Consider the following 27659-nt stretch of genomic DNA (forward strand, 5'->3'; position numbering starts at 1 on the left):
TTCCTCCCCCTTCCCCCTTCCCTTCAAACTGAATCAACAAAGGGTTTCATAAAGGGAGTTTTGCAGTCAAGGAAGGGGGGGAAGAAACCAGTCAATGCGACGAAAAGGATGGCAGAAGGCGCGAAGGTGAAACGGCAGGGGAGAAAGCCGGTCGAGGGTCGAGGTTCCAGCTTCCAACGGGACTAAACCCAGATGATCTCCAAAACAAAAAAACGTCCATGCGTCCCGTTGAATTGGGAAAATTAAAAAAAGAACTTACCTCCGCCCCCTCTCTCCTCATCTCTCTTCGTCCCCGAAAGGATCCCCTTTTTCTTCTCCGACCCTTGGGATCCGTTTGGTGAGGGATTCGCGCCTTTACTAGAGTCATGCTACTTCTCTATTCTGTGTGAACCTACTTACTGGTTGTCGTCACGGCGAACGCTCCGTTACTTCATCGCATTCCCTCGTTTCTCCCCCGTCGTCGCTTCCCACCCGCTCACCACTCCTTTCGGCACAGCCTCCATGACCCTGTCGGCCGCGACCGACTCTAATCGTCAGCAGCCAGATACTACTTGGCGAATACTTCTGCCTACCTTCTTCTAATCTTGCCGACCACTACCACTCACTATATATCGATCTATTCTCGTTACAGTGTCTTAAAAAGTGGACGCCGTCCCGGTGTGCCGTCCAGCCGGTATAGATAGCGCTATACACTCCTTCTCCCCGCTCGCGCGCCGTTCGAACTCCACTTGCACACGACAGTTATTTTCGACACAGATCTTGGATACTAGTACGAGCTTCTTATAATCATGAGTCAACCAATTCCCACATCATACGCACCGGTTGCAGAAGGGAATCCCAAGGCTCCCGCGATCCAGCTACCCGATGGCACCGTTCAGACGTCGGCGCTTCTAGTCCCGAATAATCAATCCGCTCACTATCGCAGCGGTCACGTCAACTTGGACACTTTCTCGCCTGTCAATGAAAATGGAAGCTTTGAATTCGATCGGGTCCTGAAGACTGGGAAGGTGTTTCGTCGCGTGAAGCACAAACATGTTAGTCATTTGCGCCTTCAGCCAAGCCCGGTCTAGAACTAACTCTGTCGAACTAGGCATTTAGGGCCTCCTGGAAACCTGCGTATCTCGTTTTACGTCCCAACCTTTTGTCGGTATACAAGGATGAGGAGGCTACAAGGCTCCGAGCCTCTATCACATTGTCTGAGGTCACGGCAGTTGCGTCGGTCAGGTCGCCCCGATCCAACCGACAGTACGTATTTGGCGTTTTCTCTCCTTCAAAGAATTATCGTTTCCAGTCGTCTTCAGAAAAAGATGCCGAAGACTGGATTAGACATATCCGATCAGAAACCCGCATGGATGAAGACGAAGAGGCCTTCCTCGCCTTATCAAAGAATAGCGACACCGCCGGGAACAACAAGCGCCGCATCTATGACACCACTGATCACTCCGATTTTGATCAGCGCGGAAGACCAAGCTCGCCGGAAGTCGGGGATTCATTGTCACCTACTTACCATTCGAGGCGTTTTGCCTCGCCTCATGATCACTCGGGCAATGACATCACGTCATATTCGGAATGGTCCGATGGGCCTGGGAGCAACAACGGCGTTCGCATGACTTCGCCTTCCATTCAGAACCAACCTGCATCAGTTCACAGCGACGGGCATTCCTCAATACCGCGCAACGAGTCCGCAGTCCTACGTGACCCGGAGAGAGTTGTATGCAATGGGTATCTTCAGTGCCTCAAAATCAAGGGATCTATGCGCCAATGGAAGCGACTGTGGGTTGTGCTGCGCCCGAAAAGCCTTGGTTTCTACAAAGATGAACAGGTATGGATTTGGTTATTGTGCTGTTCCCTAGCATCCCATTCTATCTATACCCTTTGGGCAAGCTTGCATGACTGACCATCCGATCCTCAAGGAATACTCTGCCGTCAAAGTCATTCCCATGGCACAGGTGATTGACGCTGCTGAAGTCGATCCTATGTCACGTTCAAAACATTTCTGTCTCCAAATCATCGCAGAAGAGAAGTCGTATCGACTATGTGCGCCTGATGAAGAATCTCTTGCAAAGTGGCTAGGTGCTTTGAAGAGTATTCTCGTCGCCCGCAAGAAACTGGAGCCTGCGCCCGGAGCAGCAGGCCTCCGTTAAAAGATATCCACTGTATAACATATCCCGGAGCCTTTCGGATTCCGCCCCTTCTATACACTCCTTGAAGTTTTCTTGATTTCACTTGGATTCTGGCTAGTCTACTTCACTTCTTACCCGACTACTCTCCTTTGTTGTTTCCATACTTGCAGGTATTCTATTATTTCACACTTGCGCTTGTTTGATGATACATACCCAATGTTCTTCATGATACTGTCTTAATGTCTTGTGATTTTCTTTAACTGGTTGTACGAGATGTTGAGACCCGAGCGAGTAAGGCATGTTACGAGTTGGGTTAGTCTCGCGTATTGCTCAATTGTCCTGGATGACATGAGAAGTGGTGCGGATTTTCCAGCCTTGTTCTTCATGTATTTCTTCTCACTTCCATTCGTCCCACATGGCACTCCTTGTGTCGCTGTGGTCATGTAATCCTATTTAGTACCAATAATGCTCTACGTGCTTCAAGCATCAGCACATTTTGTCATTTCTAGTTTAACTATCAGAATGATAACATTCTCATCTTATCTTTCTTATTTAGTCCCATTCTAGCTAGATGTTTTTCACATCCCAACCATCACACAAACACACCCCCAGTAGAAAATAGTAGTAAAGCAAGTCCCTCACCTCCTACCTCTCTAACGAACTAACACCTCCATAGTAGGTAAGGAGTACTTATCATCTATCCCTTCCATAAGCATTACCACGATCCCCCGGAATAGCCTCATACCCACTACCAGCCCCTCCTCTCCCAACCACCACAGGCCCCTCCCCATCCACTTCCCGACTCTCCTGATTGACCACCAAAAACGACAAGAACACCACCGTAGCCCCAGCCCAGTACAACGCGCTCGCGTACTGTCCCTGAAGCACGATCTGGCCTACCAGCGAGAGCGGGATCGTCAAGCTTAGTCCCACTGTTACCACTAGTGGCGTGGTGAGAAGCATTGCGTACGCCCAGGCGATGTCGGAGGCGAGGGAGGCGAGGGCGTTTACCTGCATTAGCGTTGGTATTAGTTATTGGGTAGGGTATTGTATAGTTGGTGTGAGAAAGGGTTTAGTGTGGAGGGGTTGGCGGTTGGAGAAAACGTACCAAGATAATCGTCCAGACTCTTCCCGTATCAGGCATTCCTACAGTTTCTATACCGAGAACGTGAAGAATGATGAAGCCCGGCCAGAGGAGGACCGTGTTGAATAGTCCTACTAATCCGAAGAATAGTTGCATGTTGACGCGGGATTCGTCCCCCACTTGCTTTTTCAGCACGATGGTGTAAACACCGTATAGGATGGCGCTGAATGCGGCCATTGCGTCGCCGAGGGCGATCTCGCCTGGGGTTTTGGAGGGGAAGGTACTTCCGCTTCCGCTGCTACTGTTGTTGTTGTTGCTGGGGTTGTCGGGGGTTGACATGTCGACGCGGGAGATGAGGATTATGCCGATTAAAGAGGCAATGACTCCAATGAGCTTTCGGATGGTAAAGCGCTCGACCCCGATTAGGGCGCCGAAGATGAGGGTCCAGACTCCTGGATTTGGGGGTTAGTGTTGGGTGGTGAAATGGTGATGCAGGGTGGGATGGTGGCGAACGTACCGCTTGTTGAGGTTAGGATTGTGGTGCTTCCTACCGTTGTGTATTGGAGACAGGCCATTGCAAAGTAGTTTGCCTAGTTGGTTCAGTTTCCGGTCCCCGCAGAAGGAGGGATAGCTTTATTTATCGCTGGTACTTACGGAGAACTGGTGCTCGTTAGCTTTCTGAGATTTTATACGAAATGGATACTCAGTGTTGACGTATGCTTACCCATAACAGACAGAACTCGAAGCTCAATTTAGCTGTCGCCTTTAATCCCAGCTTAGATTGTTGGCCTCTGGATGCGGCATCGAACCTAGCAGCAGCCCATGTTTCAGGGTCTTCGTCTTCGCTGCGCCAATGCTCCCCACTTGCATCGTGACTAAGTATTCCCCGTGCCTCGACGTTCGTATCGTGAGAATCAAGATGCTCCAATAGGCTTTTGAATGAGCGAATTCGGTAGAGTTTCCCTGCGCGCCATAATCTCACGAGCCGACGGAAGAGAATCGTGAAGAGGGGAAGGATGAATATCGAGGTGTTGATGTACGTCACGAAAAACGGCTTCGAGTATGTATCGTCGGCGAATATCGTCTGTGGTACATAGAAAGAGAATAGATTAGCACCGTGCCGGATGTATTATAGAGTGAAGAGTCGAGAGAAGCAAAGCACATACACTGGCGAGGAAATTCGAGGCCGTCCATAAAAATACCACGACGAGCAACAGGCAAATTCCCAATGTTCGTCTTGCGGCGCCGACTAAAACCGAGCCTTCTGTGGTCTCGGGTGCTTCCATGGCTGCGAGACCTTTCCACGTACCTTCTCTGGCCGTCAGTAGTGGGCGATAAGAGAATGAACTCGCTGTCAGTCGAGGCTCTATAGATCTCCCCGCCGGCGCACGCGATGCGAGGTATACTAGACCCCCCGGACCGCGAGTGATCTGTCGTAGATCATGGGGGCAAACAAAAGGCCGTATAAGTTGGAAGCACCACCTGTTCCAGCAGGCAATAGAGAATGGGGCGTGGACGGAGCAAGGTCGGGGGAATTCACCGGGGAAGAGAGAGGGAAGCCGGGAGCGGAGTGACTCTGCGGTGTAACCCGAGCTGATAACGCCGAGCATCACGAGATGCGCCGAGATAAGCACGCGACGCTTAGCCGATCCTGATCTTCTCCACCATACCACTTGTTCTTTGACCAACGAGGTCCTCCTTGCTTCTCAGATTCTAATTGGGAATTTGGACTATGAAGCATGTAGGTCTTGCGTAATACAACACTAGATGTGTGGTAATTGCCTACTTAGTCGGCTATACTGTACAAGCTTTCAGCAGATAAGCAGTAGTATTCCAGACTCCTACAGAACATGACAGTACCTTCGTACCAGAAAAGCAAGAGGAAAATATTAAGCAGAATCAAGACCATCAACGGATATCCCATGCGAATTGGCAGGCAAACACAAGACAAGGAGCGTAACACATGAGGAGCTCCATAACTGTATAAGTGTAGGTGTTCCCAAGAGAACCGCTACGCTCTTCCAAGCTCAAAAGTTCGGACGAGGCATTGACGTGCTCTGACAAGCAAAAATTGGGAGCGTTCGGAGGCGGGTACAGTGAAAATGGAGCGGGCTTAAAGCAGAAATATGAATCGTTCGCAAGGCATGTCTAGTAAAAGGGTCATTAACAAGCGCACCCGTCACGCTCACCATCAAGGTGGATGTTGATCGGGTCGCTGAACTCCCCACTGAATTCTTCTGCCTCTTCTTGTGCCAGAGCGCTCCGGGCGATAACTGAGTCGCGAGATTAGCTATGCATTTGTATCGAGTAGACAGGATAAGTAACCAACCTTCAAAAGCCTGCTCAACGTTGACGGCTTCCTTGGCACTTGTTTCGAAGTATGGGATGTTGCCCTTCGACTGGCAGAACGTCATAGCCCGTTTCGAAGAGATCATCCGCTTGCTCTCTTCCACATCGATCTTGTTACCAATCACAACCTAAAGTCTAGTCAGTACTCGTGTCTACTAGCCTAAGACCTCATGCGCCCAAGCCAGATTAGATTGAAAGAAAGAAAATCTCTTACAAAAGGGAAGCTCTCAGGATCCCGAGGGCTAGCCTGGATTAGGAACTCGTCGCGCCAGCTGTCAAGGGCCTCGAAACTCTTGGAATTGTTGACATCGTAGACTAGAACGCAGCAGTCGGCACCACGATAGAATGCAACGCCCAGGGACTGGAATCGCTCTTGTCCGGCAGTGTCCCAAATCTGTTGACAAACGGTTAACTCCCAATTCCCAAAGTCGCTCGGTTCATCTGCGCAAGCGGGTGAGAACATGCCTGCATTGTCACCAGCCGATCATCAACTAGAACCTCCTTGGTGAGAAAGTCGGCTCCGATTGTGGCCTTGTAGCTTGCGCTGAACTTTTTGTTGACCTGTTGAGCGAGATGAGGGTGAGTGGGGATCCGAGGAATCGCTGGGAGATAAGGCCACCGACATATTGATTCATCAAACTCGTCTTACCGACGCCGCTATCACCCAGAATGATAACCTAAGAGATACGGAAAGCTATGTGAGTAATTGAAGCATTCTTCAGAGCGGCTTGGCCTGCATGAACCGGGGAGGTGAGGTACCTTCAACAAGACCTTCTTCCGTGACGACATGGTGGAGATATGAGGGGGCTGTGAGTATATTGACAAGTCGAGCTACGTCTATAGGAGGGGGAAAAGCAAAGAGATGGTCGATATAATCCCGTCAGCACAGCGAGGGATGCAGTCTGTTGGCAGAGACACCGAGCGAGTCGGGTAGTTGTTGTCAAGTAACAAAACAGGAAGAGTGATGGTTGGGCCTGGACGGTGAACTGAGCCGAGCTAACGGCGACGGCGGCTTTCGATGATGCACGCGGACGTGGGCGGTGGAGATGGCGGTCAGCGCCCCATCCACCCGCCAGTGACAAGCAGCCCATGCTCCCCTCACGCTTTCAATGGCGTGCAGGTGGTTGATGTCGCCGTGGTATAACTTGCTTGGTCCCTTAGAAACATAGCGGGCTTTTGTGTCATTAAACCATACGTCTCTACCTCGGCGACTCTGAGCATCACCATGGCTCCATGATATGAGGGGTCCGCCGTCCGTCCGCTAGATAGACTCACCTTATCATCACTGCTATCAAATGGCCCACTGGAAAGAGGAGTACTCCGCCGCGCTGGCGGCTCGTGATCGACGAGAGAAAGCCAGCATAGCTATCTACGATGCTTGTATGTCGATCACCCTCACTTTCTGGGGTAGTTCACATTCCCGGAAGTATTCTGACCCTTCTCTGACTATTATGACCAAAATCATTAGATACCCAACTGGCCGATCGCACGGTTCACATAGGAGCAACGGCTAGCAACCCACAGAGATCAGATCCGGTTGAAGCGCAGCATGTGCCACCCGACACTTCAGCATCCCGCTCCAGCAAAACGCCGACAGGAGCAGGCGCACAAGACCCATCTTTACAGGAGACTCTCCTAGCAACACGTGCAGACCTGGCAGAGGCACAGCGGTCACGCTCCGAACTGCAGGACCAGCTCACACGCATGACCACTGACCTAGAGAAGCTGCGGAAGAGAAGCACTCAGGATAGCAGACGGATCCGCTTATTCGAAACCGAGATTGCTCATCTTCAACTACGTTTGAAGGATCGAGATGAAGAGTTGCGTGGGAAGGCAAAGCTACTGGAGGTTTGCTGCTCCGTTACCTCCTTTTGTGACTCCTTCTGCTGTTGCTGACACCACTTTAGGATTTCCAAGACGAGCTGGCATCGTTGAATCTTCAACTGAATATGGCTGAAGAACGGTCATCCCGACTGCAGAAAGAGAACCAAGATCTCGTTGATCGCTGGATGGCTAGAATGGGTAGGGAAGCAGAAGCCATGAACGCTGCCTCTGAGTTCTCATAGAGACGGCTACACGACGAACCGACAGGACCGTGATTTCCCCCGCCTGGTACGGGATGGCCTAACGATATATAAGACTTTCGTAGAATACATATTATATCCGAATGATGCTGTGTCTGTCAGAGGCACACGAGCAGAAGCTATGATTCTCAAGAAATGCCATTATTTACTATGTTCTATCATCTAACAAATATCCATGCATCTGTGTTACATCTTAAGTTTAGAGGCGAATAGTATCACTACTAGTACTGTAGTCATAAGCAGAATATTGGCCAGTGTGATCGGTGTTGCCATATGCTGATATGCATTCCTGAATGAGAAAACAGATCCATGTCCTAAGCCATACCTTCATCTAGGAGAATAGAGAATAGAGAGGACTCCAGGGCCACCCATCCCGCACTACATCGGGCCATCGAAACGCATTACAGTCTGCCATAACAGGTAGTACCCCTTTCACCATGGATATGATACAGAGATCTATAATGTTAACCGGGTATATACATGGACAATGATGAAAAAGATCGCTTCGAGTTCCACAACTAAGCCCCATCACTAATTCTTCTTCTTCTTGGCAAGGCGCTTCTGAGCCCGGATATCCTTCTTCATACGAGAATCCACAATCTTGTACTTGCCCTTGACACCACGAGGACGTCCAGAAATACCCCTGTTGTTTCCCTTGGCAACCACCAACTTCACCTGCTGCTTGGGCTTCTTCTTGGTAGCCCTGCTCATCAACCTCGCAATGGCCTGCGACTTATCACGCTCGCTGAGAGCTTCGTCATCTGCCAAAAGTGCAGACTTCTTGCGCAGTTTCTCCAGTCGCTGGGCGGCCTTCATCTTCTTGCGGCCCTTGGCTTCCATAACCTTCTTGATGGGCCGAGCGTTGATGGCGCGCATCTTCTCCTTGATTGCGGCTGCGGCCGCCTTGGTGATAGGACGGTTCTGGACACTGTGCTTGTTCTCGTCGTCAAGGAACCACTCGGGGAGACCATCACTATCACGGAAAGCAAATCGGTTAAAGCCATCATCAACCACATCATGAGACTTCTTCTCTCCAGTGGCCATCTGCTGAGCGAGTGCCATGGCTTCCGCAGTGATGATATCGATATCTACATAGTAGAGTCAGCATTAGTTATCCAGGGTACAATGCAATGATATGCCGCATTCTGCGAACTTACCGAGCTGTCCATTCTTTTTCCGTGGATCCTCAAGCTCTTCAAGATCTTCTTCGTCCGAGTCTTCCATCGCCTGCACAGGTTTCTTCGATTCCTTTGCCTTTTTCTTTTCAGACTCCTTGCCCTTAGGCCGATCCTCCTTAACTTCGATGGCGCTATCTTCATCCTCCACTTCCTCATCTTCGTCCTCCACATCGTCAATGTCTTCTAGGCCTTGGAATATATCTTGGTCGAAGAATAGCGAGGCACTGTTGGAAAGGGAAGCTGACTTGGGAGCTTTGTCGACGGCAGAGCTAACTCCAAGACCCTCATCATCGGAGTCTTCACCTTCTTCCTTGTCAGAATCGGAAAAGCCGTCCCAGGAGTCGGCTTCGAAGTCCTTCCTGGCCTTCTTTGCCCGTAACTTCGTGTCCCGGTCTTCCTTGCGGTCCTGGTATTGCTCGTACAGGTTGTCAAGTTCCCGCTCCAGACGGTCTTCCTCGTCATCGCTCTCCTCGGTCTCAGACTCGGAAGCACTGTCCTCGCTATCACTTTCAATCGACGCTTCATGGCCGGCGGCAATGGTGTCCCTAACTCCGCCTCTCTCGGCGCGCTTGAGCGAGAATGTAGCATCCTCGCCATTAGGTCCCAGTTGCTCCTTTCCGATATCCATGGGGGTCGTCATGTGCATCTGTAACCGGACGATTTCCTTGCGCTTCCTCTCGTTCTCCTTGCGGCGCTCTTTCTTTTGCTTTGAGGTTTCCTTCTCACGAAGGCGCATCAACTCCTCTTGAATGGCCAGCTCATCATCCATGGGAGCGACCTCCGCCACTTCTTCAGTCTCATCCTCCTTGGTTTGGGCCCCCTTCTTCACAGCGAGACCAAACTTCTCCCGCACTTTCAGTCGCCACCTGAGCAGGTTTCGGAACTCCTTCTTACCCAGAACCTTGAGATCCTCACAGCAGGCTTTGATCTCGTCGGTCGTATCTTCCAGTCTCTCCAGTGTGGCGAGAGCAAGGTCGCCACTTGGTGACTGTTGAAAACTGAGTTTGTTGTATGAACCCAGGATGGCAATCGGATCAGTGGTGTTGATGAACTCGGTAACTGGGATCTCCTTGAATTGCGTATAATCGCCCTCTTCGTAACCCTCTCTCTTGCGCTTCTTCTTCTCCGGGTTGAACACCTTAGCCTCATTGTTGGGGGTAGGGTCCGCAAGTTCTGCGAAGACGTGCTTAGGATCGAGGAACTTCGGATCAATGCGCTTTGGTGCCTTGTAATTCCGACAAACAACGAAGATTTCTGCGGAAACATTTCGAGAAGACGGGGGTTTCGTTGCCTCCACGGATGCAAAAAGTTGCTTGAAAACCCACAAAAGCGGATTGTAGTCCTTGGATCTGAAGACCTTCGTAACGAATGTACCGCCTTCCGCCAAGAACTCCGTAGCCAACTTCAAAGACTGCAACACCAGCTCTGCCTGAGAGAAAGCATCCTGAACCCATGCGGTACCGACATTGGGGGCACCATCGTGAAGAACGGTATCAGCCTTCCAGTGCTTCAGGTGCTGTCTGATTGTTGTGCGACACTTCTCGGTCGTGATATCGCTCTGGAAGGTAATGACTCGGGGAATCGGCTTAATAGGCGCAAGATCGACACCGACGATGATACTCTGTGCGGGCATGCATTCTGCAGCAACTTGACACCACGACTGTGTTGCGAGAATGGTCAGCCACCAGACCGGGCGTTAGAAATCAAACTGAGGGGTTGTACTCACACCGGGTGCCGCGCAAAGATCGAGAACGACTTTGCTCTTCTCCAGAAAGCCATACTTCTTGTTCAGCTGGATCAGCTTGAAAGCAGCTCTCGCTCTGTATCCCTTCTCCTTCGCCAGGCGATACCACTTATCCAAACGACCTTTACCATGCTAAGTCATTGTCAGTACTGGGTTTTCTATTGCCGCGAGCCAGACCAATGCCGCATTACCTTCTTCTGAATCGCCATCTTGAGAGATGGGAGGTCGAGGCACACTCGACGAAAAACCGAAACCGCTAAGCAAAGAAGTGCGGATGCAAGTGGGTAGGAATGGTGAGAGCGGTACAAGAGAATGTATCCAGGAAAAAAAGTTATCGGCGGCCTGGATGGATCCTTTCCTGGCCTTCTCCACATCGGCCCCGAAAAATAAAAATTTCCCCTTCCAGCCCGGATGCATGTGGCGGTGCAGGAGCACAAGCACACCAGCCACACCTGTTCACCGCCTGAGGCGGCGAGGCAAACAAAGACGGTCAGCAGAGAGCATGTGACGTGATGTCAGGCGTGATGCTGGCCCGATTTGGCTGATAACCAACCAAAGACCCGCGCTGATCCTCCGGCTGCCATCGCTGGTGGCTAGTCTGCTGGCCTACCCCCGTCATAGCATCTCCTTTCACTTGGTCTTTAGGCTTTTCCATGCTTCGATCTGCACCTCATCTCGCATTCGGTGATGTTACTGTTTAAGCTTTCATGCCGTCGATGGGATCTCGTAAGAGAGTAAAGCCCAGCCCCCCCGGCGCGGACTCCAAGTCCCCTACAGCGTCCGACGATGGTGCTACATCGCTTTCCGCAGGCGGAGACCATGCAGAATCAAGGAACAGGGGGAGCACTGCGGTGAGTCTTGGTTCTCAATAGCCCTGTATCTTTGTCTACATCCGTCCCGTATACCTAATGTATCATTTAAACCACAGAGTTGGTATCCTGCTGTCTGGCCGGCAGTCTCCAGAGCATCCAAGGCGGCTCCCGTTACCGAGGTTGCCCGTGAGAGCATCTCCGCCGCTCAAAACTTAGCACCCCGACTCACTTCCCGCTCAACTCCTCAGCTTGATTCCCCTAGATCATTTCGAAATCCCTCCCTCCAGCTTACTCGGAAGGTCGGCGCATCCAGCAGGTCTCTTCCCGCCGATGCTGCGACAACGAAGATAAACATAGCTTCTGATGGCACTACATTCACCCCTGAAGAGGATGCTAAGTCGTGCCCGGCTGGCATAACAACGCAACCGACCGAGGAAGAAGTATCGAAAGACCAAGAGACAGTGATAGCTACGGATGACGCCGATAAGGGCCAATTGAGTGCTGCTCCCGAGTCTACTACAGATGATAACCGGCAGAGTGCTGACGCAAACCCAACGTCGACTGTCCAAACGGGTGGATGGTTTTCATGGTTCTATGCGCCGTCAACGACCGAGAATCCTGCCCCAAAAGATCCGGTGCCAGACCCAGTGCCAGAGCTCAGTGCACCGGAGCCCAGTGAAGAATCGCCCGCGAACCCCCCTGTATTGAAAGACGAAGAGCAGGCAACCTCGGAGGATCAGGGGCAAAGGGAGCCAGATAGACCGGAGCAGGATAAGCCTGATGAAGCGCATGATAATTCACAGAACACTCTAAAACGTTCTTGGCTTCAAATGTGGTACGGTTCGTCAACAAAAGGGCCAGAAGAGCCTGCAAGCAAGCCTCCAGATGAAGTGGATAAGCCAACCACGCAAGACGTGCAGACGGAGCCTGCACCAACTCAAGACCAAGATACGCAAGGGGCAAGCAGTCCCGCTACGATACCCCCTGTGAAGGACCCGAGGCCCTCTGGATGGTCATTCTGGTTCAAAGAGTCTTCGAAGGGACCTGATAAAGAGGGCCCACAAGATTCTCAGGTGGCTAGCGCCTCTATCTTGCCAGATGCCTCTTTGAAGAAAGCAACCATTGAAGCCGAACCGGAATCAGAAGCAAGGGCTGAGATTGCGAAAAAGGGAAGCGTGAAGCTTAAGAATAACAAGAGCAGCACTGCATTACCTGATAAAACCACACTACGTCCAGAAGCAGGCCCCAATGACCTGGTACCGGGACCGTCTGAAGCCGCGGCTTCAAAGCAATTGCGAAAAGTCTTGCCCAATCAGGTTTTACCAAGGTTTCACGAGACATTTGCTATGCAGGAAAAGCCCAGTCTTTTGCAGACAATAGGACGATACTTCCATTATGGTAAAGAGTTGAACAGCAGACACGTCCATATGGTCAAGGATACACCCCCTATCAAAAGGGCATTGGCCATCGGGATACATGGGTATTTCCCTGCACCGTTAATCCGGAGTGTCCTCGGCCAACCGACAGGCACCTCAATTCGATTCTCGAACATGGCAGCGGAAGCCATAAATACCTGGGCTGACGACCATGGCTACAAATGCGACATCGAAAAGATTGCTTTGGAAGGCGAGGGGCGTATAGCTGAGCGTGTCGACCTGCTGTGGAAATTATTACTCAATTGGATGGAGGAGATCAGAAAGGCTGATTTCATTCTGGTGGCTTGCCATAGTCAGGGTGTACCTGTTGCGATCATGCTGGTCGCCAAGTTGATATCCTTCGGCTGTCTCAATGCAGCGCGTGTCGGCGTCTGTGCTATGGCAGGTGTCAACCTGGGTCCTTTCGCAGACTTCAGATCTCGCTGGATCAGTGGCTCAGCCGGAGAGCTCTTCGAGTTCGCCTTGCCTTACAGCCAAGTCTCAAAAGATTATGAATCAGCGCTGAGAACCTGTCTCGACTTTGGCATTCGGATATCATACATTGGAAGCATTGATGATCAGCTAGTTTCTCTTGAGGTAAAGTGCCACACACCACCCCCTACTATTTCTCATATATACTAACCACTGGTTCTAGTCGTCCCTTTTCGCACCCGTAACCCATCCATACATCTACCGCGCAGCCTTCGTCGATGGCAGAGTTCACGCCCCAAGCTTGTAAGCCAATCAACCTCCGTCCCTTCCGACAAACCAAAAGCCCTCTAACCCTCAAGCAGTCTCTCTCACCTAGTCGGCTTCGTCCTCAAGCTTCGCAACCTAGGCATCCCAGACCACGGTCTCATCCGCGAGCTCAGCTCCCCCCTCGCAGGCAGTCTATATAGTGGAGAGGGGCACTCCCGTCTCTATGATGACCCATCCGTATACCGGTACGTTACACCTCCCGCCTCACTATCTCCCCCACCCCCCCAACAACAATACTAATGGAAACAAGTCTGGCCATCGAATTCGCACTCGAAACATCCACCATCCACAGCGCCAATCTGCACATCAAACGCACCCAACCAGCCCCCGCAAACCCGTACATCCTTCCCTTCGCGATGCGCGGAATTCTCGAAGAGGAATACGTCCGCCGCGAACTTTACGATGAGACAATGGAACTCCTACGCCAATTCGACGACTGGAAGCCAACAAGCAAAGTGCTCAAGGATGTCAAATTCCGGTTAGAGGGGATACGGTCGAAACTTTGAGACTGCCTCTCTCTCAGCATCCTCTCTTTCCTTTAAACAAAAAGAGATTCCTTATTATAGATAGTTGTCACTTATTGCTCAAGTACAATAGTTTGCCCAGCTAAGTTTACCAAGCATAGATATATAATGGGGGTTTGTCTGAATGATACTCGATTCAAAATCATTGTATGTACAGTAATTTTAGCGGTCTATCCTTGGCTCAGCTTCTTCTAGGCCAGTACTAAGTAATAGTACTACGTACCTCATCCTTTCCTCATTAGGCTCGACTAACTATCCAACAAGAGAACACGGCAGTTGAAGGATGACACCTGAGTCACTTCAGACGCTGTTGCAACGGGGTCATACTATGCCTAGTAATTTATAAGGTCATGGAACCTAGTATAGCCCTCATAGTTGTACTATTTCGGGAGATTAACTTCTCCCCTTTTTTTTATTTATTGGCTCGTTTCACGATCTACAATATCATATCAGGTCGTAACACATTCTTGTTACCCATCGAATTTCTTGGCATGGATCCCAAGTAGCTTTTAGAAGTGATTACGCAGATAGATTAGATAGTTTATGCATGTGAGCTGCTTAAGGGATTGTATTTTCTACATCGCATCCTGTAGCTACTTGAGGTGTCGTTGCCGGTAAATATGGAGTCGTAGGCTTCGGATAGAAGAAGGGGTGGGAAGTAGAGCCAAGAGTTTTAGGTTAAAGGTACCATGAGAAAGCGTCATAATCATCATATCATCATCATGAGTTAGAGTCTAGGAGTATTGGGTAATTATGGTATCCATGTGGGTTAAATGATAGAACTGAGAGTAGATTGGGAAATCGGGGGTTCATAGCCAATGGCGCCCCCCGCGCCATATGTTGCGGATACTAGAAAGTAGTAGTATGCGACTAGTCCCATCCTGGAAAGACTCTTGTTTGTGGAAATAGAACAGAACCTTTGAGTCCACCTAATGACAAAATCAGGCCTACGCTTGAGAAAACGCCGTTTGATATGCACACTCAATCTCATCTGCATATCCGTACTAGGTCAGTCATTGTCGGGATAATTCGCTGGGTTGCACTGCACTTACCCCTCATCCCATCCAACGCCTCAAATGCAATCGCGTAATTTGTAACAGTAGCAATTATACGTTCTAGCCCCTTGCGGATTTCTTCGATGAGTCTGTCCGAGGGGTTGGGGGTATCGTCGTTTCCACTCTTTGGAGTCAGTTTCTCCCGGCGCGCTTTAAGATAGATCATCAACATAGCATAGCTGCCCTGCATTAGGCAGCACGCAAATGACGGCATGGTTCGTGGTAACTGATTCGGTAGCATGTGTAGTCCCTGCTGAGTCTGACACTCATCGAGAAGCGGTTGCGGCAGGGGTAGACTGTAGAACATGCGTGAAATTAGAAGGGATGCTCTGAGACACGTTTTCGCTGAATGTTGAATGCTGTATGGAAACCCTTGCATGAAAGGATACTGCTGAATATCAGACGCCTGGGAAGACGACGATGAGTAGTCACTGGGTGCCTGTTGGAACGGCTCCAGGCTGCATGAACATCCGATATTTGCAATTCCACTTTGCGATTTGGAGTTCTTGGAAGTATTGCTTGGCATTTCGTTGTTCGGATTTCTCGAGGTCAGATCGCAGTGTTTTTTAAGGAAGATTGGCAGGTCTGAGAAAGCCCTAAACCGATGCACTTTGATTTGAGCGCTAATAACCATTAATAACAAGTCCGTCGTCGTCAAGGGACCAAAAGATACCCACCTAGACAACTTTATCCGTGATATTGCACGGATACTTTGAGCTGTTGTCAACTCTATCTCCCCGCCACAGGCCATGGACTGGGGCAAGATCGGAAGCAGATTTGATTGTGCCAGAACAGAGCTCGCCCATGCGTCAAGTTGCTGCATCCGTTCATAAATGTATTGCATGTTCGTCCTCGTGGACAGACACTTATTCAGATCGATGATATATTGTGTTGCTGAGACAAGAACTTGCTGGGCTTGTATTAATACAGACCAGCCCTATAGTGTGTTAGAAGCCAACTATTCACACATTTTCCAACTTCGAGACTCAGGCGATGAGAAGACACATACATCAGGATCGGCCGAAAACCGTGGATAAGGAGTGACAAATTGGGGATCGTTCGCGATAATAGCTAGAGGCTGCGAATCGGACATTAGCGTTTGCAATGTGAGGCAAGCAAGAAGATACTTACCGTAGTGCTGACAATAGAGCCCTGCAAAACACAATAATACTGCACATACAGAGACATTAGTGACCATGGTACGATGCATATAAAGGGGCCATACAGTCATCCACCAAGCTCTCCTGCGAGCTTCCGCAAACTCATCGAATTCTTCCCCAAGAGAATGCAGAGAAATATCCAACGCTATGGCCAGAGCCTGACCGGCACGGTAACGCATCTTCAGAAGGTTGCCTCGTTGATTGTATTCGTAAATTGAAAGTACAAGAAGCGCGAGCAGACTTTCGAGTTCCACTGGAGTCTGGGGATGAAAAGGCTCTCGATCAATAAGAGGCCGTTCGTTCGTCAATGCATCTGAAGGGTAGGTAGACGAAGCGTGAAGCTCGCAATCGGTTTCGATAGCTGCATTTGCCAGCTGGGCAAATGTGTGTGCAAATGTGCGACGACGGATGACGGACGCAGGCCCCGATGGTTCTGGGTCGTTTGGGTGTGGTACGAGGGCCAAGATCGCTGAGATCGCCAAACTCAAAGGCGACCTTGGCTTATAGATAAGAAGTGGTTGTTCTGACGGTGAATCTGTGAATGAACCCGCACAGTCCAGGGGTCGGTCAGGAGCCGGAGGGTCAACCCTTGGTGGAAGTATAGGGAAATAATTATGGATGAAGACATAGTATGCGTCAAGACTGTAATCTCAAGTCAGAATGCTGTGAAGACTTAATGAGACGAGCTAGCACCCACATCGCATCTTCACTGCCGTAAGTCCTAACCAAGGCCCGAGACGGTATATTTGATGGGGAAGGCGTCGGCTCCAGGCCGTGCGTATTCTCTGTGCCTGGAACAAAAAGATCCGCAAACATGGCGTGGACATCCGAGGGGAAGTCTAGGCTTCTCAACCCTGCCCCCGGAATTGATAGGACGTCAATTTGGCCAAACATCCCGGATGCTAAACGTGCGTTAGTGGATGCCCTTGGGATTATAACTGGGGTCTGACCGCACATTCGTCAAATCCCGAGGACGCCGGGAAAATCGTAGGATCCTCGACACCATCTTGTGGAGGTTCTGCAGCTGTAGATGGCTTGTTCTTCTTCTTCCTTGGGCCACCCCGCTTACTAGGCAAATAAGAGCAACTCTTATTCCTACTGGAACACTTTTGTCCCAAAACAAGCAGATCAGCACACACACACACATTCTCTCGGAAATCAAGGAAAGTCCAATGACTGAGAACAAAGGTAGGGAGAGTCAGAACATCCCGCTGAGCCATAGCAGAGTAGGAAAGCGGCTGCAGAGGGAAAGAGAAAAGAGGGAAGAGGGAAGAGAATGGGTCCATAGGATTAAGATAGGATAAATCACTCGGGGGGTGTTGGAAGCTCTGACAACCCAAAGAATGAGGGAGTATACCTACATTGGTACACGGGTCTTGACCATCACAACGTGTTCTTGAAGCACGACTGATAAAAGTGAATCCGGATTAGTTCCCTCCCAATGACCAACGGCGGAAGATGAGCTTGCCGCAGAAATCGAAAGGCACAAGAACAAGGAGATGAAGGGAAAGGGACGGAAGGGGATGAGGGCCAGTGAGCTTACCATGCTAAACAAGCTACTTTGACGGGAGGTTTGGCGAACTTCTTGCGGACCACCGTGGGTCTGGCGGTCTTGGACTGTGTAACTGCCAGTGCCACAGCCGGGATCCCATTCTTTCCACCAGGCTGTCCGGGATCCTCTAAAACCATGACGGCGGGTTTTGGGCAAACAACGAAGGACAAACCGAGCGACTGCCCGAGGAGAAGGTCATGAAACGCCTATCGGAACGTACTACTGTTGCCGTTGGCCCCCGAAGGCAAGCATTCCTTGACCGACTTGACTTAGTATTGAAGAGAAGTCCCAAACCAAAACCCGTCTAAAACCGCAACGACGACGACAACGACGACGACGACGATCATAACAATGGCACAGACAATACAGCCATCGAAAATTGCCTTGACTCTGGGGAGCCAATCTGCAGGCCCTTTTTAATGCAAATCAACGGACGGGGAGGACTGGTATACACAGCGTCAAGACCACCAGCTGAAGGAACCCTGCACGGCTTAATCATCATCCAGGCCCGAAGAGGCAAATCCCGAAGTGTGGCCGTTCGGGATTTGCTTGTTGAAAAGCCAGTCAAAATGCAGGCCAGCGTAAGGTGGCGCTTCAAACTGGGGCGCCCCCCGATTAGTTAGTCGTTCTAGTAGTCAAAATGCACGCCGGGTCGGCTGCATTTCTTCGAATCACGATCGTCGATCCCCTGTCGTTGACTCTTGGGTGTCTCTGGAATGGCCTACCATATTCATTCCTTATTTCTGCAATATCCATTCGTTTTTTTTTTTTCCTTTTACCATTCTTTTTTCCCTTTCCCCTTTTTAATTTTGAAATCTTTATTTTTTTTATTATGGGACCACAGATCTAAGAAAGTGTGGCTTTTGGAGCAGATCGGACTAAGGTAAGCAGACTACTACTAGTTAGTTAGTACTCCGTATCAACTACTAGACTTGCGACAGCGTTTTTCAAAGGCCTGCAGCTACTACTAACGAGCTGCAGCTGCTGCATTGCTTGATTCGTTCCCCTGCCTTCTCTTCCTTTGGTTGAGTATGCTGAAAAAAATTCTCCTGTCATCCTTTCCTCCCTCCTTTTGCCCCTCTTAGCCCTCCTCCCATTACTACTTAGTACAGGAGTCCTACGAGTACTAGTACTAACGTGCCGTTCGGGGACCATCAGCAAGTGGCGGTGCCCGACACTCGCCATCCGACTCCTTCCCCATCAGGCGATCAGCAGCCCGTCTCAGCCCATCACGTGATATGAACCGGAAAATGTAGCCGCAGCAGATGCACCACTCACATACCACTTATACCTTCTCGGTACTATTGTCAAGGGAAATGATCTCGCGTCAGTCCGGGTGGATCAGGTCCCCATTCTCTTAGGTAGGCTTTAATCGGGCCACGGGAGGGGTGGGCTGTCTGGGTTTCCCGGAAATGGGGATTTCTCTGCTTACCCTTCCCCTCCTCCTCTCCCGAAGCACCCCTGTCACGGACCAGCATCTTTCACCGAGTCTATCTATCTACACCGTAGATAGTAGTCTACCCTCCCTCCAGTTGCATGGCGGTATTTGCGCTTCTCCCAGAGAGGAGGCGGGGGAGGGCAAACTTTCGGATCGATCTACGGGCTCCACAGAAAGCCCGAGCGACTACTGTAAGTACTTGGCCTATAATAACACCCTGCACTCTAAATCTTCACACGCAAGCAAGCAAGCCAGTGAGTAAATTCCTTTTGCTGGTTTCCTCACGGGAGATTAAATACCGGGCTCTAGCTAGGTAGCGTATCTGCGTCTGTCTTCCTCCGATCCATCATCTCCATAAATAATGAGCAAAATGGCCGGCACCATTACCTCGAACAAGGAATACCTTCGGGCTTAACGCGGCCGAGCTCGCAGCCGGTCCTCCGTAACCCATGCACGCTGCAAATAATCGGGGGAGCTTCCCGCTCCTACCAGGCAGTCAAGAAATCCTCCTACTAGCGTATTATTATTAAACTATGCGATCGTCTAGCCACAAGGCACCGGCGTGGATTCTCCATCGTGGCTTATTGCAGGTCCCCACTCCTTTATCATGCGATTCATCATCTTCAGGCAGGAGGAAGCCCATGGATGTGCACTCCTGATATCCGCTTGGCGCTTCCCCACACACTGGCGGGCACCCTGGGTGGGAGTTTATGGCCTTTCAGCTGCTGGTCGATCAACCACATCCCAACCACAAATTCCTCTCGGGTGAGAAGACCAATATGTTGCCCGTCCACTAAATCCCATACTTGTGCTAGAACATGTCGCGGCAGGCGACTACGTGACCAGATGTCAGCGGCCACCAGGTTGACCACCATCTCGGAGGACTCCGGCGGGTACGCTTCGGGGACCCTCAAGTGCGCGGGAGGGAGCAACAATCCCTTGTTCGCAGCCCAGACACCCTCGTACCGCTTTCGCTCTTTCTCCGTAATCTCACTCCGCCATCTTCTGCGGTCACCTTCGTGATGCTTGTGCGGATGCTTGCGAATCAGATGCTTATGCCTTTGGTACCCCTCATCATTTTCGGCTATCTTGGTCGGTTCCCGGAGGGTCTGTCGTAAATGTGTGGATGGACTAGATGAATCTGTGTGTTCTCCCTTGGCCGTATGCGGGAATTGCTTTAGAGATCGAGACCTCGCCCGGCGCTCTGGCGGTGGGGGCGGTGGGACTTTCCTTTCCTGTGAAGCCCGAACAGATGCCCTTGACGAGGCCACGACCGCATCCGATAAGGCCCCTTCATCCAGTCCGGAGGAGCTGTCGAGCAAACTCGTAGTACTATTGCTCAGTGATGTAGTATACAGCGATGCAGTCCCAGGCGTCGATGGTCGTCTCCGGGACCCATGGTTGGTGTCTAAAAGCCGCCGATGATTTGTCAGGTCTTTCCGAGGCACGGACGAAGCGCCAGTTCGGGGTGGAAGTGCTGGCGGGGCCTTGAAAGGGATAGTAGTATCCTCAAGGTGACGTGAGGAGTGGTTTTTGGAGGTCGGCTCTGGACTCTCTGGGCCTTTGGAATGTACGTTGATAGGAACTGAGGTTGGACCAGTGGCAACCGCAGCTGGTTTTCGTGGCACAGGTGGAGGTCGAGGCTTCTTCGCAGCCAACCTCGCCGCCTCTATGGGAGATATCTGAGCTACTGGTCTTCGCTGAATTGACTTGTCTCTAATTGGCAAATCGGCCTCGCTGCGAAGGAGCTTGTTCACCGAGGCCGTGTTTGCACTCGTAGCCCATACCGGCTTTGGGGCTAGCAACGGCGGACCCTCGTTGTCATCACTGCGTTTTGAAGTCGTCGGTCTCGAACCTTGCGTCCTGCTGACGCCCGTGTGCGTGGCAGTGATTTCACCTGGCGTCGATCTTCCTGCGGCCAGCTGGGCAGCGATCTGCTGCGGAGTGCGTGACCTATTCGCCCCTATGCTCGTTGGGGTTTTCCCGAATGCATCTTTCAAGCCAGAGGGCTGCTGCTGATAGGCACTAAACTTCCCGATCTTGTCTTTGACTGAGCCACTTTCGGGCAATTCTGGAGTCTGAATGTTGCGAGGCGGATCCATTTCAGGAGTATTGTGGCTGACCCCTACAGGCTCCATGAATGCGCCAGACCTATAATGGATAATAGGTGGCCGTGCTCTGCTGGCAGGATTTGCATTGAAAGCAGCTGTGGCTCCTTGGAGGGCTGTCACGGTACTATTAACAGGGCCCGATGATGCATGACGAGGCAACCGGCTGTCCAGAGCTGATGTCGGGCTTGCCATTCATGGGGGGACCCCGACCCAAGGTTCTGCGGCGGTCGTAGTTTAGGTTTGATCCAGGGAAGGGAAGAACAGCAACCGCAGCGGAATACCCTTATGTAATAGTAGAAAGGCACCGACAATATCCCCTGAGAACAATAGGTACACTTCAATAGTACGTTGTTGAAACTCTTGGGCGGGTTTGATGGCGTGGAGATACAGAAAGGCAACGGACACCCTGACTGCAAGTCTGCTGAGCTAATGGGTCCGTGCGTTTTGGCCGTCCGAAGTTAGCGTCTCGTCCTCACCATAACATAACGTTAACTAGTTGCGTGAATGGTTTAGTAAACCAACCAGATAATATGGTGTTTTCTTATTACAGAAATTCCTACTAATTATTTGAAGACCGTAGTCTATCAGCATATTACCTATCAGCCTGTGTAAGTAGGTGGATTCACGAGTACGTTTATTGAAAACGTCTGATATCGGCTTTGTCCGGCCGTACGATTGAAGTACTGATCATGATATTATATATAACGGCGGATGATGATGACACTCCCGCATCCACGAAGTACGTATACTTTCAAAAAGGGAAAGAGGTATTTGTCAAAACTATATCTGACAGTAGAACAAGATCTGACAGATCACTCATTGACACATCATGGTGAAGGCTACCACCATGTGGGTTTGCTAAGCAACGCTATCGATCGGATGGCGCTTATATGCATCGTAATGAACTCTGTTAGACAGCATTTGTGGTGTAGTGTTGACATTGCCTCATGACTTCAAGCCTGTCATATGCGGGATATATCTACGATTCGTGGATGTTTAAGTTGTATGAGGCCACAAACTAGTGCATATAATGAGGTCAATCGGGCCTCGGCATCAATTGGGGAGAATGTGTGTCTTTCCATATACAGTTATGCTCATCGTCGAGGGGCGAGGAGACGCACCCATTATGACTCGGGAAGAGTAACACGCCATTATTATTGTCTGAAATTGATTGACTTAGACGACTATATTGATTAGATACATTCAAATGAGCATCATGTAATCATTTAGGTTAATGTAAGGCTTTGTGTCTGATGGGGGTCCTCAGGTATGGGTATGTCTTTTAGGGGGCAATATTCACAACCGCTTCCCGTGCAAAATGCTTCCCCCATCCATTCTGGCGTCTATCGTCACAGACGTATTTAACCGACCTCGGTCTAAATGCCCAGGATCCGGGCGCAATCTTTTTGGGCCAAACATGCAACATTAATCTAAATCTTCGGGACCCCCTCCAATCAAGGCGATTGGCGCCCACGCGGAGGGCGATGGGTTCGTGGGCCCCGCGAGGGAACAACGGCGCTAAAGAGGCTAAAAGAGGCTCCTCCGCCAGTCACAAGTCAATCTCCAGCTTCCCCCGCTTCTCCCCCCTTCTAAACTACACTAACAGCCAGAATGGTCCCTCCCTCCACTAGTACTGTCCAGCGCAGACTGTTGTCTGACCACGTTCCGCCGATTCACTTTTCCCGGCTACCTATTTCCCACCCCTCCACCCCCCTGGACCACGCGGCGGGAGTTCCTGAGAGTGACATGATGGTGATTGTCTACAGACTTCCCGGGGATGCTGTTCAGTGTTCGGCTCGTTCTTGATTCCATCAGTAACCTCAGGTGCCATGCCAGACTTCCCTCTGTTGTTTCTTGACGGAAAACCGCCCATGAGACGCCATGTCTCCGGAGAACAGCGATGTCGGGCAAGGTAAGAGATCAGACCTGGTTTCATCTTCGGAGCAAATGAGGGGGTGCGCAGTTGTAGTGGCATGCTGGCTTGCAGGTAGATTAATTGTTACATAGAAACCGTGACCCGCCCTGAGGCCGAAGAGCCGACGAAAAACGACAGCAGAAGCAGCAGCAGCAGCAGCCGCAGCAGCAACCAGAACCATGACGTACCGCAGAGCTCGACAGGGACTGGCCAGACTAAATGCTCGATCTGCCAAAGCACGTTTAGAAGGCCAGAGCATTTAAAGCGCCACTTTCGCAGTCACACAAAGGAAAAGCCGTTTGAGTGTGCGCAGTGCGGCCGGCATTTCTCCAGAACGTATGGCCCCCCTGCTTAGTCGTTTATATTCCTGTGCCCCAATGCTGTTCGTAGATCTTGGCAGATCCTACACGTCCCCTGATCTGCCGTGTTTAATCTATTGGATGCATGGTCAATTGACACCGTCGTTAGGGATACTCTTCATCGTCACGAACTCAGTCATCATAATGCTGGAATGGAAGGGGGAAAGGATCGTACGCACCGGATCACCGTCAAAACCTTCCGCGCTTGTTACAAATGCGCTATCGCAAGGGTGCGATGCAGTGGGGGCTCGCCGTGCGCACGTTGCGAGAGTCGATCCCTGGAATGTCAGTATCCGACCGAGAGACGATCAAAAGCGAAGACTCGAAAGGAGACTCAGCCCTCTTTTACAAACGACGACGCATCGTACGCTCAATCTTCTCATCTGGCTCAGTCCACGTGGGCAAATGGTACCGACTTGCGTCCGTCACGCAATGGAGAACAATCAATCCCGCCGCCCTTTCATTACCAGATGACACAGTTTCAGCTACAAATGCCCATATCTAATACTTCCAACGCAGTCTCATCTAACTTGTCCGCAAATAACAATAATATAGAGCCAGAAAATAAACATTTGGATGAAACCAGGACAAATGGACAAGCTCTCGGCGCCGAGGACAATTCTACTTCACTATCTTTGCACGATTCTACTAGAGAGGTGAAGAAGATGCGGGTCCCTTCTGTGCAGAATGGTACCGTGAGAACACAAGGATTGTACTCACAAATCGCAACATCGACCGAAGACATGGCAGAACCCGCTCATCGAACTGAGGGGCTCCAGTCAGCCAAAGGCTCTGATGGCATAGCAACAATGCCAACAGTGGGAAGTCAGCAGGTACCAATGGAACTCATACAACCTCTACTTAATCAGACCACTGTTCCTACGATCAACTGGCTCCCGCAGGATCTCGCTAATGCGTCTAACGGCCGTCGTCATTCAATAAACACCTACCAAAAGACCTCCGGAATTCTGGATACCTCCCTTAGTCAAGCTCCGTGGTATCAATCCGTCATACATGGTACTGAGAGTAGCTCATTGGTGTCAGAGAATGTATCTCAAACACCATCTGGGTACACGTCTCTAGGTGGTAACACTGAAAGCCCAAGCCAGTCATCACATCTGAATAGGCGTGTCAGAAATCACTCAGTGGATGGTGCTCTTCCGAATTCATCGAGTTCTAGACTGAATCAAGACTCTTGGTCTCTGTTATGTGCTGCTTCTGCGAATGCGTCTTTACAGCTGCAGCAAGCAGATACGCGGCGTCAATACTTGTTCCCTCAATTTCCAAAGCCAAGGGTCCACGCCACAAACGAGAATCATTATGACCATCATCACACACTTGGACCACCGACATATGAGAGGATACGAAGTGCATTCATTCAATTGTGCTGCGCGGAGAGTATACTGTATCCAAAGTTTGAATCCGATCACCTGCCTGATGCGGAAACACTGTCAAGCTTTATTAATCTATACTTCGTGCATTTCCAGCCTGTTTACCCAATATTTCACACCCCTACATTTGATATCAACGAGTGCCATTGGCTAGTGGTGCTAGCTCTCTCAGCAATAGGCTGCCATTTTGCTGGTTCCCAAGAACAAAGCGAGTGTGCGCCGGTGTTTCATGAGTTTCTTAGACGCGCTATAAGTGTTGAGGTGAGAGACAGTCTTTTTTATACTGTCGACCCATCATTGACCTTTTTCGTTTCTCTAGGAAGAGAAGTATTATGTCGATCGTGCACCCGTGTGGCTTCTTCAAGCATCAGTACTCAACTGTGTTGGGATAGTATACAGTTGTGATGAACGGGCTAGGCTTTTGGCGCTGAATACGTTTGGCAACTTGATAGGTTTTGTGAACCGCGAGAAACTTCTTAGTCGTCCGGACAGACCCATACAACCTCTAAACGGGAAGACGAACGAGCAGCACTGGCTGTCCTGGGTCGAGGACGAGATCAGAAGACGCATAGGCTACCTGATTTGGGTACGTGCTCCGACCAATCATCTTGGGTGTGTAACGACTAACCGGCAATAGCTTCTGGATTGCACAATAGCATACCAATTTGACAGGCGCCCTCTGCTCTCTCTTGACGAAAGCCAAGCAACGCTGCCTTCCCACGAGGCACTTTGGACGGCAAAATCCCTAGAGGCCTGGAAAGACGTACGGGGAAGGATGTCAGGTATCATACGTCTTTTATCTGCCAGCTCAGGATTTACAACTAACACGTCGTCTTGAAGACCAGAAGGAATCCTCCCTTTACGATGCGGTTCTTGTAATGTACATCGAGAAGGAGCTAGTACCTGATATCGGGGAGTTCAGTCAGCTTCTTCTCATTCACGCGCTATACCACCGTATGTGGGAAGTGGGAGACTACTTCCGCCGCCCCTTGTCCTTCTGGAACCCAACCTCGAAAAAGCAGTCACGGCATTCTGCACTCCCGTCTGGCTCCGTCTGGCTGCCTGGTATTCCATCTTATTCCAAGTGGCGAAACAGTGCGTGTGACTGCCTGGATATACTCCATTGGGCTGCTGGCAGCACAGTAGCCAGGACCGCTGGCCTTGAACATCCCACAATCTTGCATCTCCATTTGGCCCGCATAATTCTCCTTGCTCCGTTTCGTGAAATACGGTCACTCGCAACATCTTTGGCGATGGAAGAGTCCCGATGGTGTGAACGTGAACAGACCCTTGAATGGCACTATATACTACGCTGGGTCAAACATGACCAGTACAAGGCTCGTCTGGCAGTTGTACACGCCGGTGCAATGCTAAGACATGCACGCGATTTCTCCAGTCGTTCTTTCCATGAGCCAGTCGCTGTCTTCCTGGCAACACTAGTTCTGTGGGCATATGGCGCATGCTATACCTCCTTATCTGACATGACGAGCCGCCATGAGGCAAGCCACGGCATGCCGGAAAAGCCTCTGTTCATTCACCTCGACAGACCCTGCGATGATGAATTAGCCCAACTTTTCGTGCGCGAAGGCCAAGGAATGAAAGCGGTTCTGACCGGCGTTGGGGATATATGTGCTCCGCAAGGACCAGAGGAGACCCTCAAAGTTGGCTGCCTGATACTTGCCGGCCTGTCGTCGTGGGGGATCTCCAAACGATTTACCGCGATCTTGGGCAAGCTTTCTGAGATAACATCCAAGTCGTAGACTTGCTGGGCACTTTCAAATACGAGCGATGGCTAGTTGTATATTAGTGATTGTATAGTTAAGATCTTGAAGAACTGGGTCTTCACTGTAGACCGAGTAATTGATTCCTTGCATAGTCTCATGCCTCCAGGTCTGAGTAGCCCAGCGCTCGACCACGTTGTTCAGAAGTCGTGATCTACAACTGAACGTACCCTCCTCTGTCCAACACACAGAGATCGAATTCAGAAAACGTCACTGAATGTCGGCAAACGTAAGGTCAGACAGAGAAGCTTCCAAGAAAAGACACAATATACTCAAATCATGAATGAATTTGAAAACAAGCAACGCCGTTCTTATCCACAATGACACAATCTGACCATCGTAACATGATATCAATCTCAAGCTAGAATTCCCTCCTAATACCCATAAGATCAATATACCTGCCAAACAGTGCGGCTCCTAGCGCTCTAATTCTTGCATTCCATGGCTTAGGATGGCATTGTATATACTATGGACCCATTGGCCAGACTGAAAGAGATTATACAAACGATATCACTGCATTTTATGAGTCATGTGAGTATCATCAGAATATGTCTGCACTAAGAGTGGGATTCTTCTTTCGGGCGTTTAGGTGAGGTGTGTGTCTGGCTTGGTCGCTCGGGAGAGATAACCTATATCCTCAGTTGTTGTCTGTTCATCATGCCCAAGAGGTCTTAACATCTAAATCAGTTAGAATGGCGGTCATGTTCGGAGCCTTGGCCAGTGGAACTAATTGCCGATAATCATTAGACTACATCGCAAGAAGTTAGTAAAAAGCTTAGATGGTTGATTGCCTAGAAAACTAACCAAAAGCAGGGCTCAAGTTCC

General features: G+C 50.4%; 10 protein-coding genes across 10 annotated transcripts; 4 read left to right on the plus strand and 6 right to left on the minus strand.

The window, feature by feature from the left end:
* Positions 1 to 788: 788 nt before the first annotated feature.
* On the plus strand, positions 789 to 2144 carry An18g02190 (uncharacterized protein; the record flags this gene model as incomplete). Its single annotated transcript, XM_059745636.1, has 3 exons — positions 789 to 1034; positions 1091 to 1822; positions 1854 to 2144. 3 exons carry the CDS (start codon positions 789 to 791, stop codon positions 2142 to 2144), a joined length of 1269 nt encoding a protein of 422 aa, XP_059605023.1.
* A 672-nt stretch (positions 2145 to 2816) lies between these two features.
* Positions 2817 to 4493, minus strand: An18g02200 (uncharacterized protein; the record flags this gene model as incomplete). Its single annotated transcript, XM_001398642.3, has 6 exons — positions 2817 to 3134; positions 3232 to 3659; positions 3725 to 3797; positions 3862 to 3867; positions 3932 to 4291; positions 4374 to 4493. 6 exons carry the CDS (start codon positions 4491 to 4493, stop codon positions 2817 to 2819), a joined length of 1305 nt encoding a protein of 434 aa, XP_001398679.1.
* An 877-nt stretch (positions 4494 to 5370) lies between these two features.
* On the minus strand, positions 5371 to 6345 carry An18g02210 (uncharacterized protein; the record flags this gene model as incomplete). Its single annotated transcript, XM_059745638.1, is given in 6 exon segments — positions 5371 to 5480; positions 5537 to 5684; positions 5771 to 5950; positions 6018 to 6117; positions 6180 to 6233; positions 6316 to 6345. Coding segments are annotated over 6 exon segments (622 nt in total), but the record flags the coding sequence as incomplete, so codon positions are not given.
* Positions 6346 to 6851: 506 nt separating this feature from the next.
* Positions 6852 to 7622, plus strand: An18g02220 (uncharacterized protein; the record flags this gene model as incomplete). The annotated part of the gene is made up of 3 exons (XM_059745639.1): positions 6852 to 6936; positions 7025 to 7404; positions 7464 to 7622. The coding sequence occupies 3 exons, from the start codon at positions 6852 to 6854 to the stop codon at positions 7620 to 7622; spliced, it is 624 nt and encodes a 207-aa protein (XP_059605025.1).
* A 549-nt stretch (positions 7623 to 8171) lies between these two features.
* On the minus strand, positions 8172 to 10771 carry An18g02230 (uncharacterized protein; the record flags this gene model as incomplete). The annotated part of the gene is made up of 4 exons (XM_001398645.1): positions 8172 to 8728; positions 8798 to 10478; positions 10545 to 10694; positions 10754 to 10771. The coding sequence occupies 4 exons, from the start codon at positions 10769 to 10771 to the stop codon at positions 8172 to 8174; spliced, it is 2406 nt and encodes an 801-aa protein (XP_001398682.1).
* A 498-nt stretch (positions 10772 to 11269) lies between these two features.
* Positions 11270 to 14054, plus strand: An18g02240 (uncharacterized protein; the record flags this gene model as incomplete). The annotated part of the gene is made up of 5 exons (XM_001398646.3): positions 11270 to 11413; positions 11491 to 13386; positions 13445 to 13524; positions 13584 to 13733; positions 13799 to 14054. 5 exons carry the CDS (start codon positions 11270 to 11272, stop codon positions 14052 to 14054), a joined length of 2526 nt encoding a protein of 841 aa, XP_001398683.1.
* Positions 14055 to 14841: 787 nt separating this feature from the next.
* On the minus strand, positions 14842 to 17976 carry An18g02250 (uncharacterized protein; the record flags this gene model as incomplete). The annotated part of the gene is made up of 9 exons (XM_059745640.1): positions 14842 to 14921; positions 15125 to 16064; positions 16137 to 16205; positions 16259 to 16279; positions 16353 to 16929; positions 16985 to 17189; positions 17243 to 17355; positions 17649 to 17750; positions 17831 to 17976. The coding sequence occupies 9 exons, from the start codon at positions 17974 to 17976 to the stop codon at positions 14842 to 14844; spliced, it is 2253 nt and encodes a 750-aa protein (XP_059605026.1).
* Positions 17977 to 19146: 1170 nt separating this feature from the next.
* Positions 19147 to 19728, minus strand: An18g02260 (hypothetical protein; the record flags this gene model as incomplete). The annotated part of the gene is made up of 3 exons (XM_059745641.1): positions 19147 to 19300; positions 19361 to 19494; positions 19681 to 19728. The coding sequence occupies 3 exons, from the start codon at positions 19726 to 19728 to the stop codon at positions 19147 to 19149; spliced, it is 336 nt and encodes a 111-aa protein (XP_059605027.1).
* Positions 19729 to 19900: 172 nt separating this feature from the next.
* Positions 19901 to 21415, minus strand: An18g02270 (uncharacterized protein; the record flags this gene model as incomplete). Its single annotated transcript, XM_001398649.3, has 1 exon — positions 19901 to 21415. The coding sequence occupies one exon, from the start codon at positions 21413 to 21415 to the stop codon at positions 19901 to 19903; it is 1515 nt and encodes a 504-aa protein (XP_001398686.3).
* A 1854-nt stretch (positions 21416 to 23269) lies between these two features.
* An18g02280 (uncharacterized protein) lies at positions 23270 to 26813 on the plus strand (the record flags this gene model as incomplete). The annotated part of the gene is made up of 6 exons (XM_059745642.1): positions 23270 to 23300; positions 23396 to 23639; positions 23772 to 25314; positions 25373 to 25639; positions 25691 to 25816; positions 25866 to 26813. 6 exons carry the CDS (start codon positions 23270 to 23272, stop codon positions 26811 to 26813), a joined length of 3159 nt encoding a protein of 1052 aa, XP_059605028.1.
* Between the last annotated feature and the right edge of the window lie 846 nt (positions 26814 to 27659).

This window comes from Aspergillus niger (assembly GCF_000002855.4).
Source record: "Aspergillus niger supercontig An18".
Lineage (NCBI taxonomy): Eukaryota > Fungi > Ascomycota > Eurotiomycetes > Eurotiales > Aspergillaceae > Aspergillus > Aspergillus niger.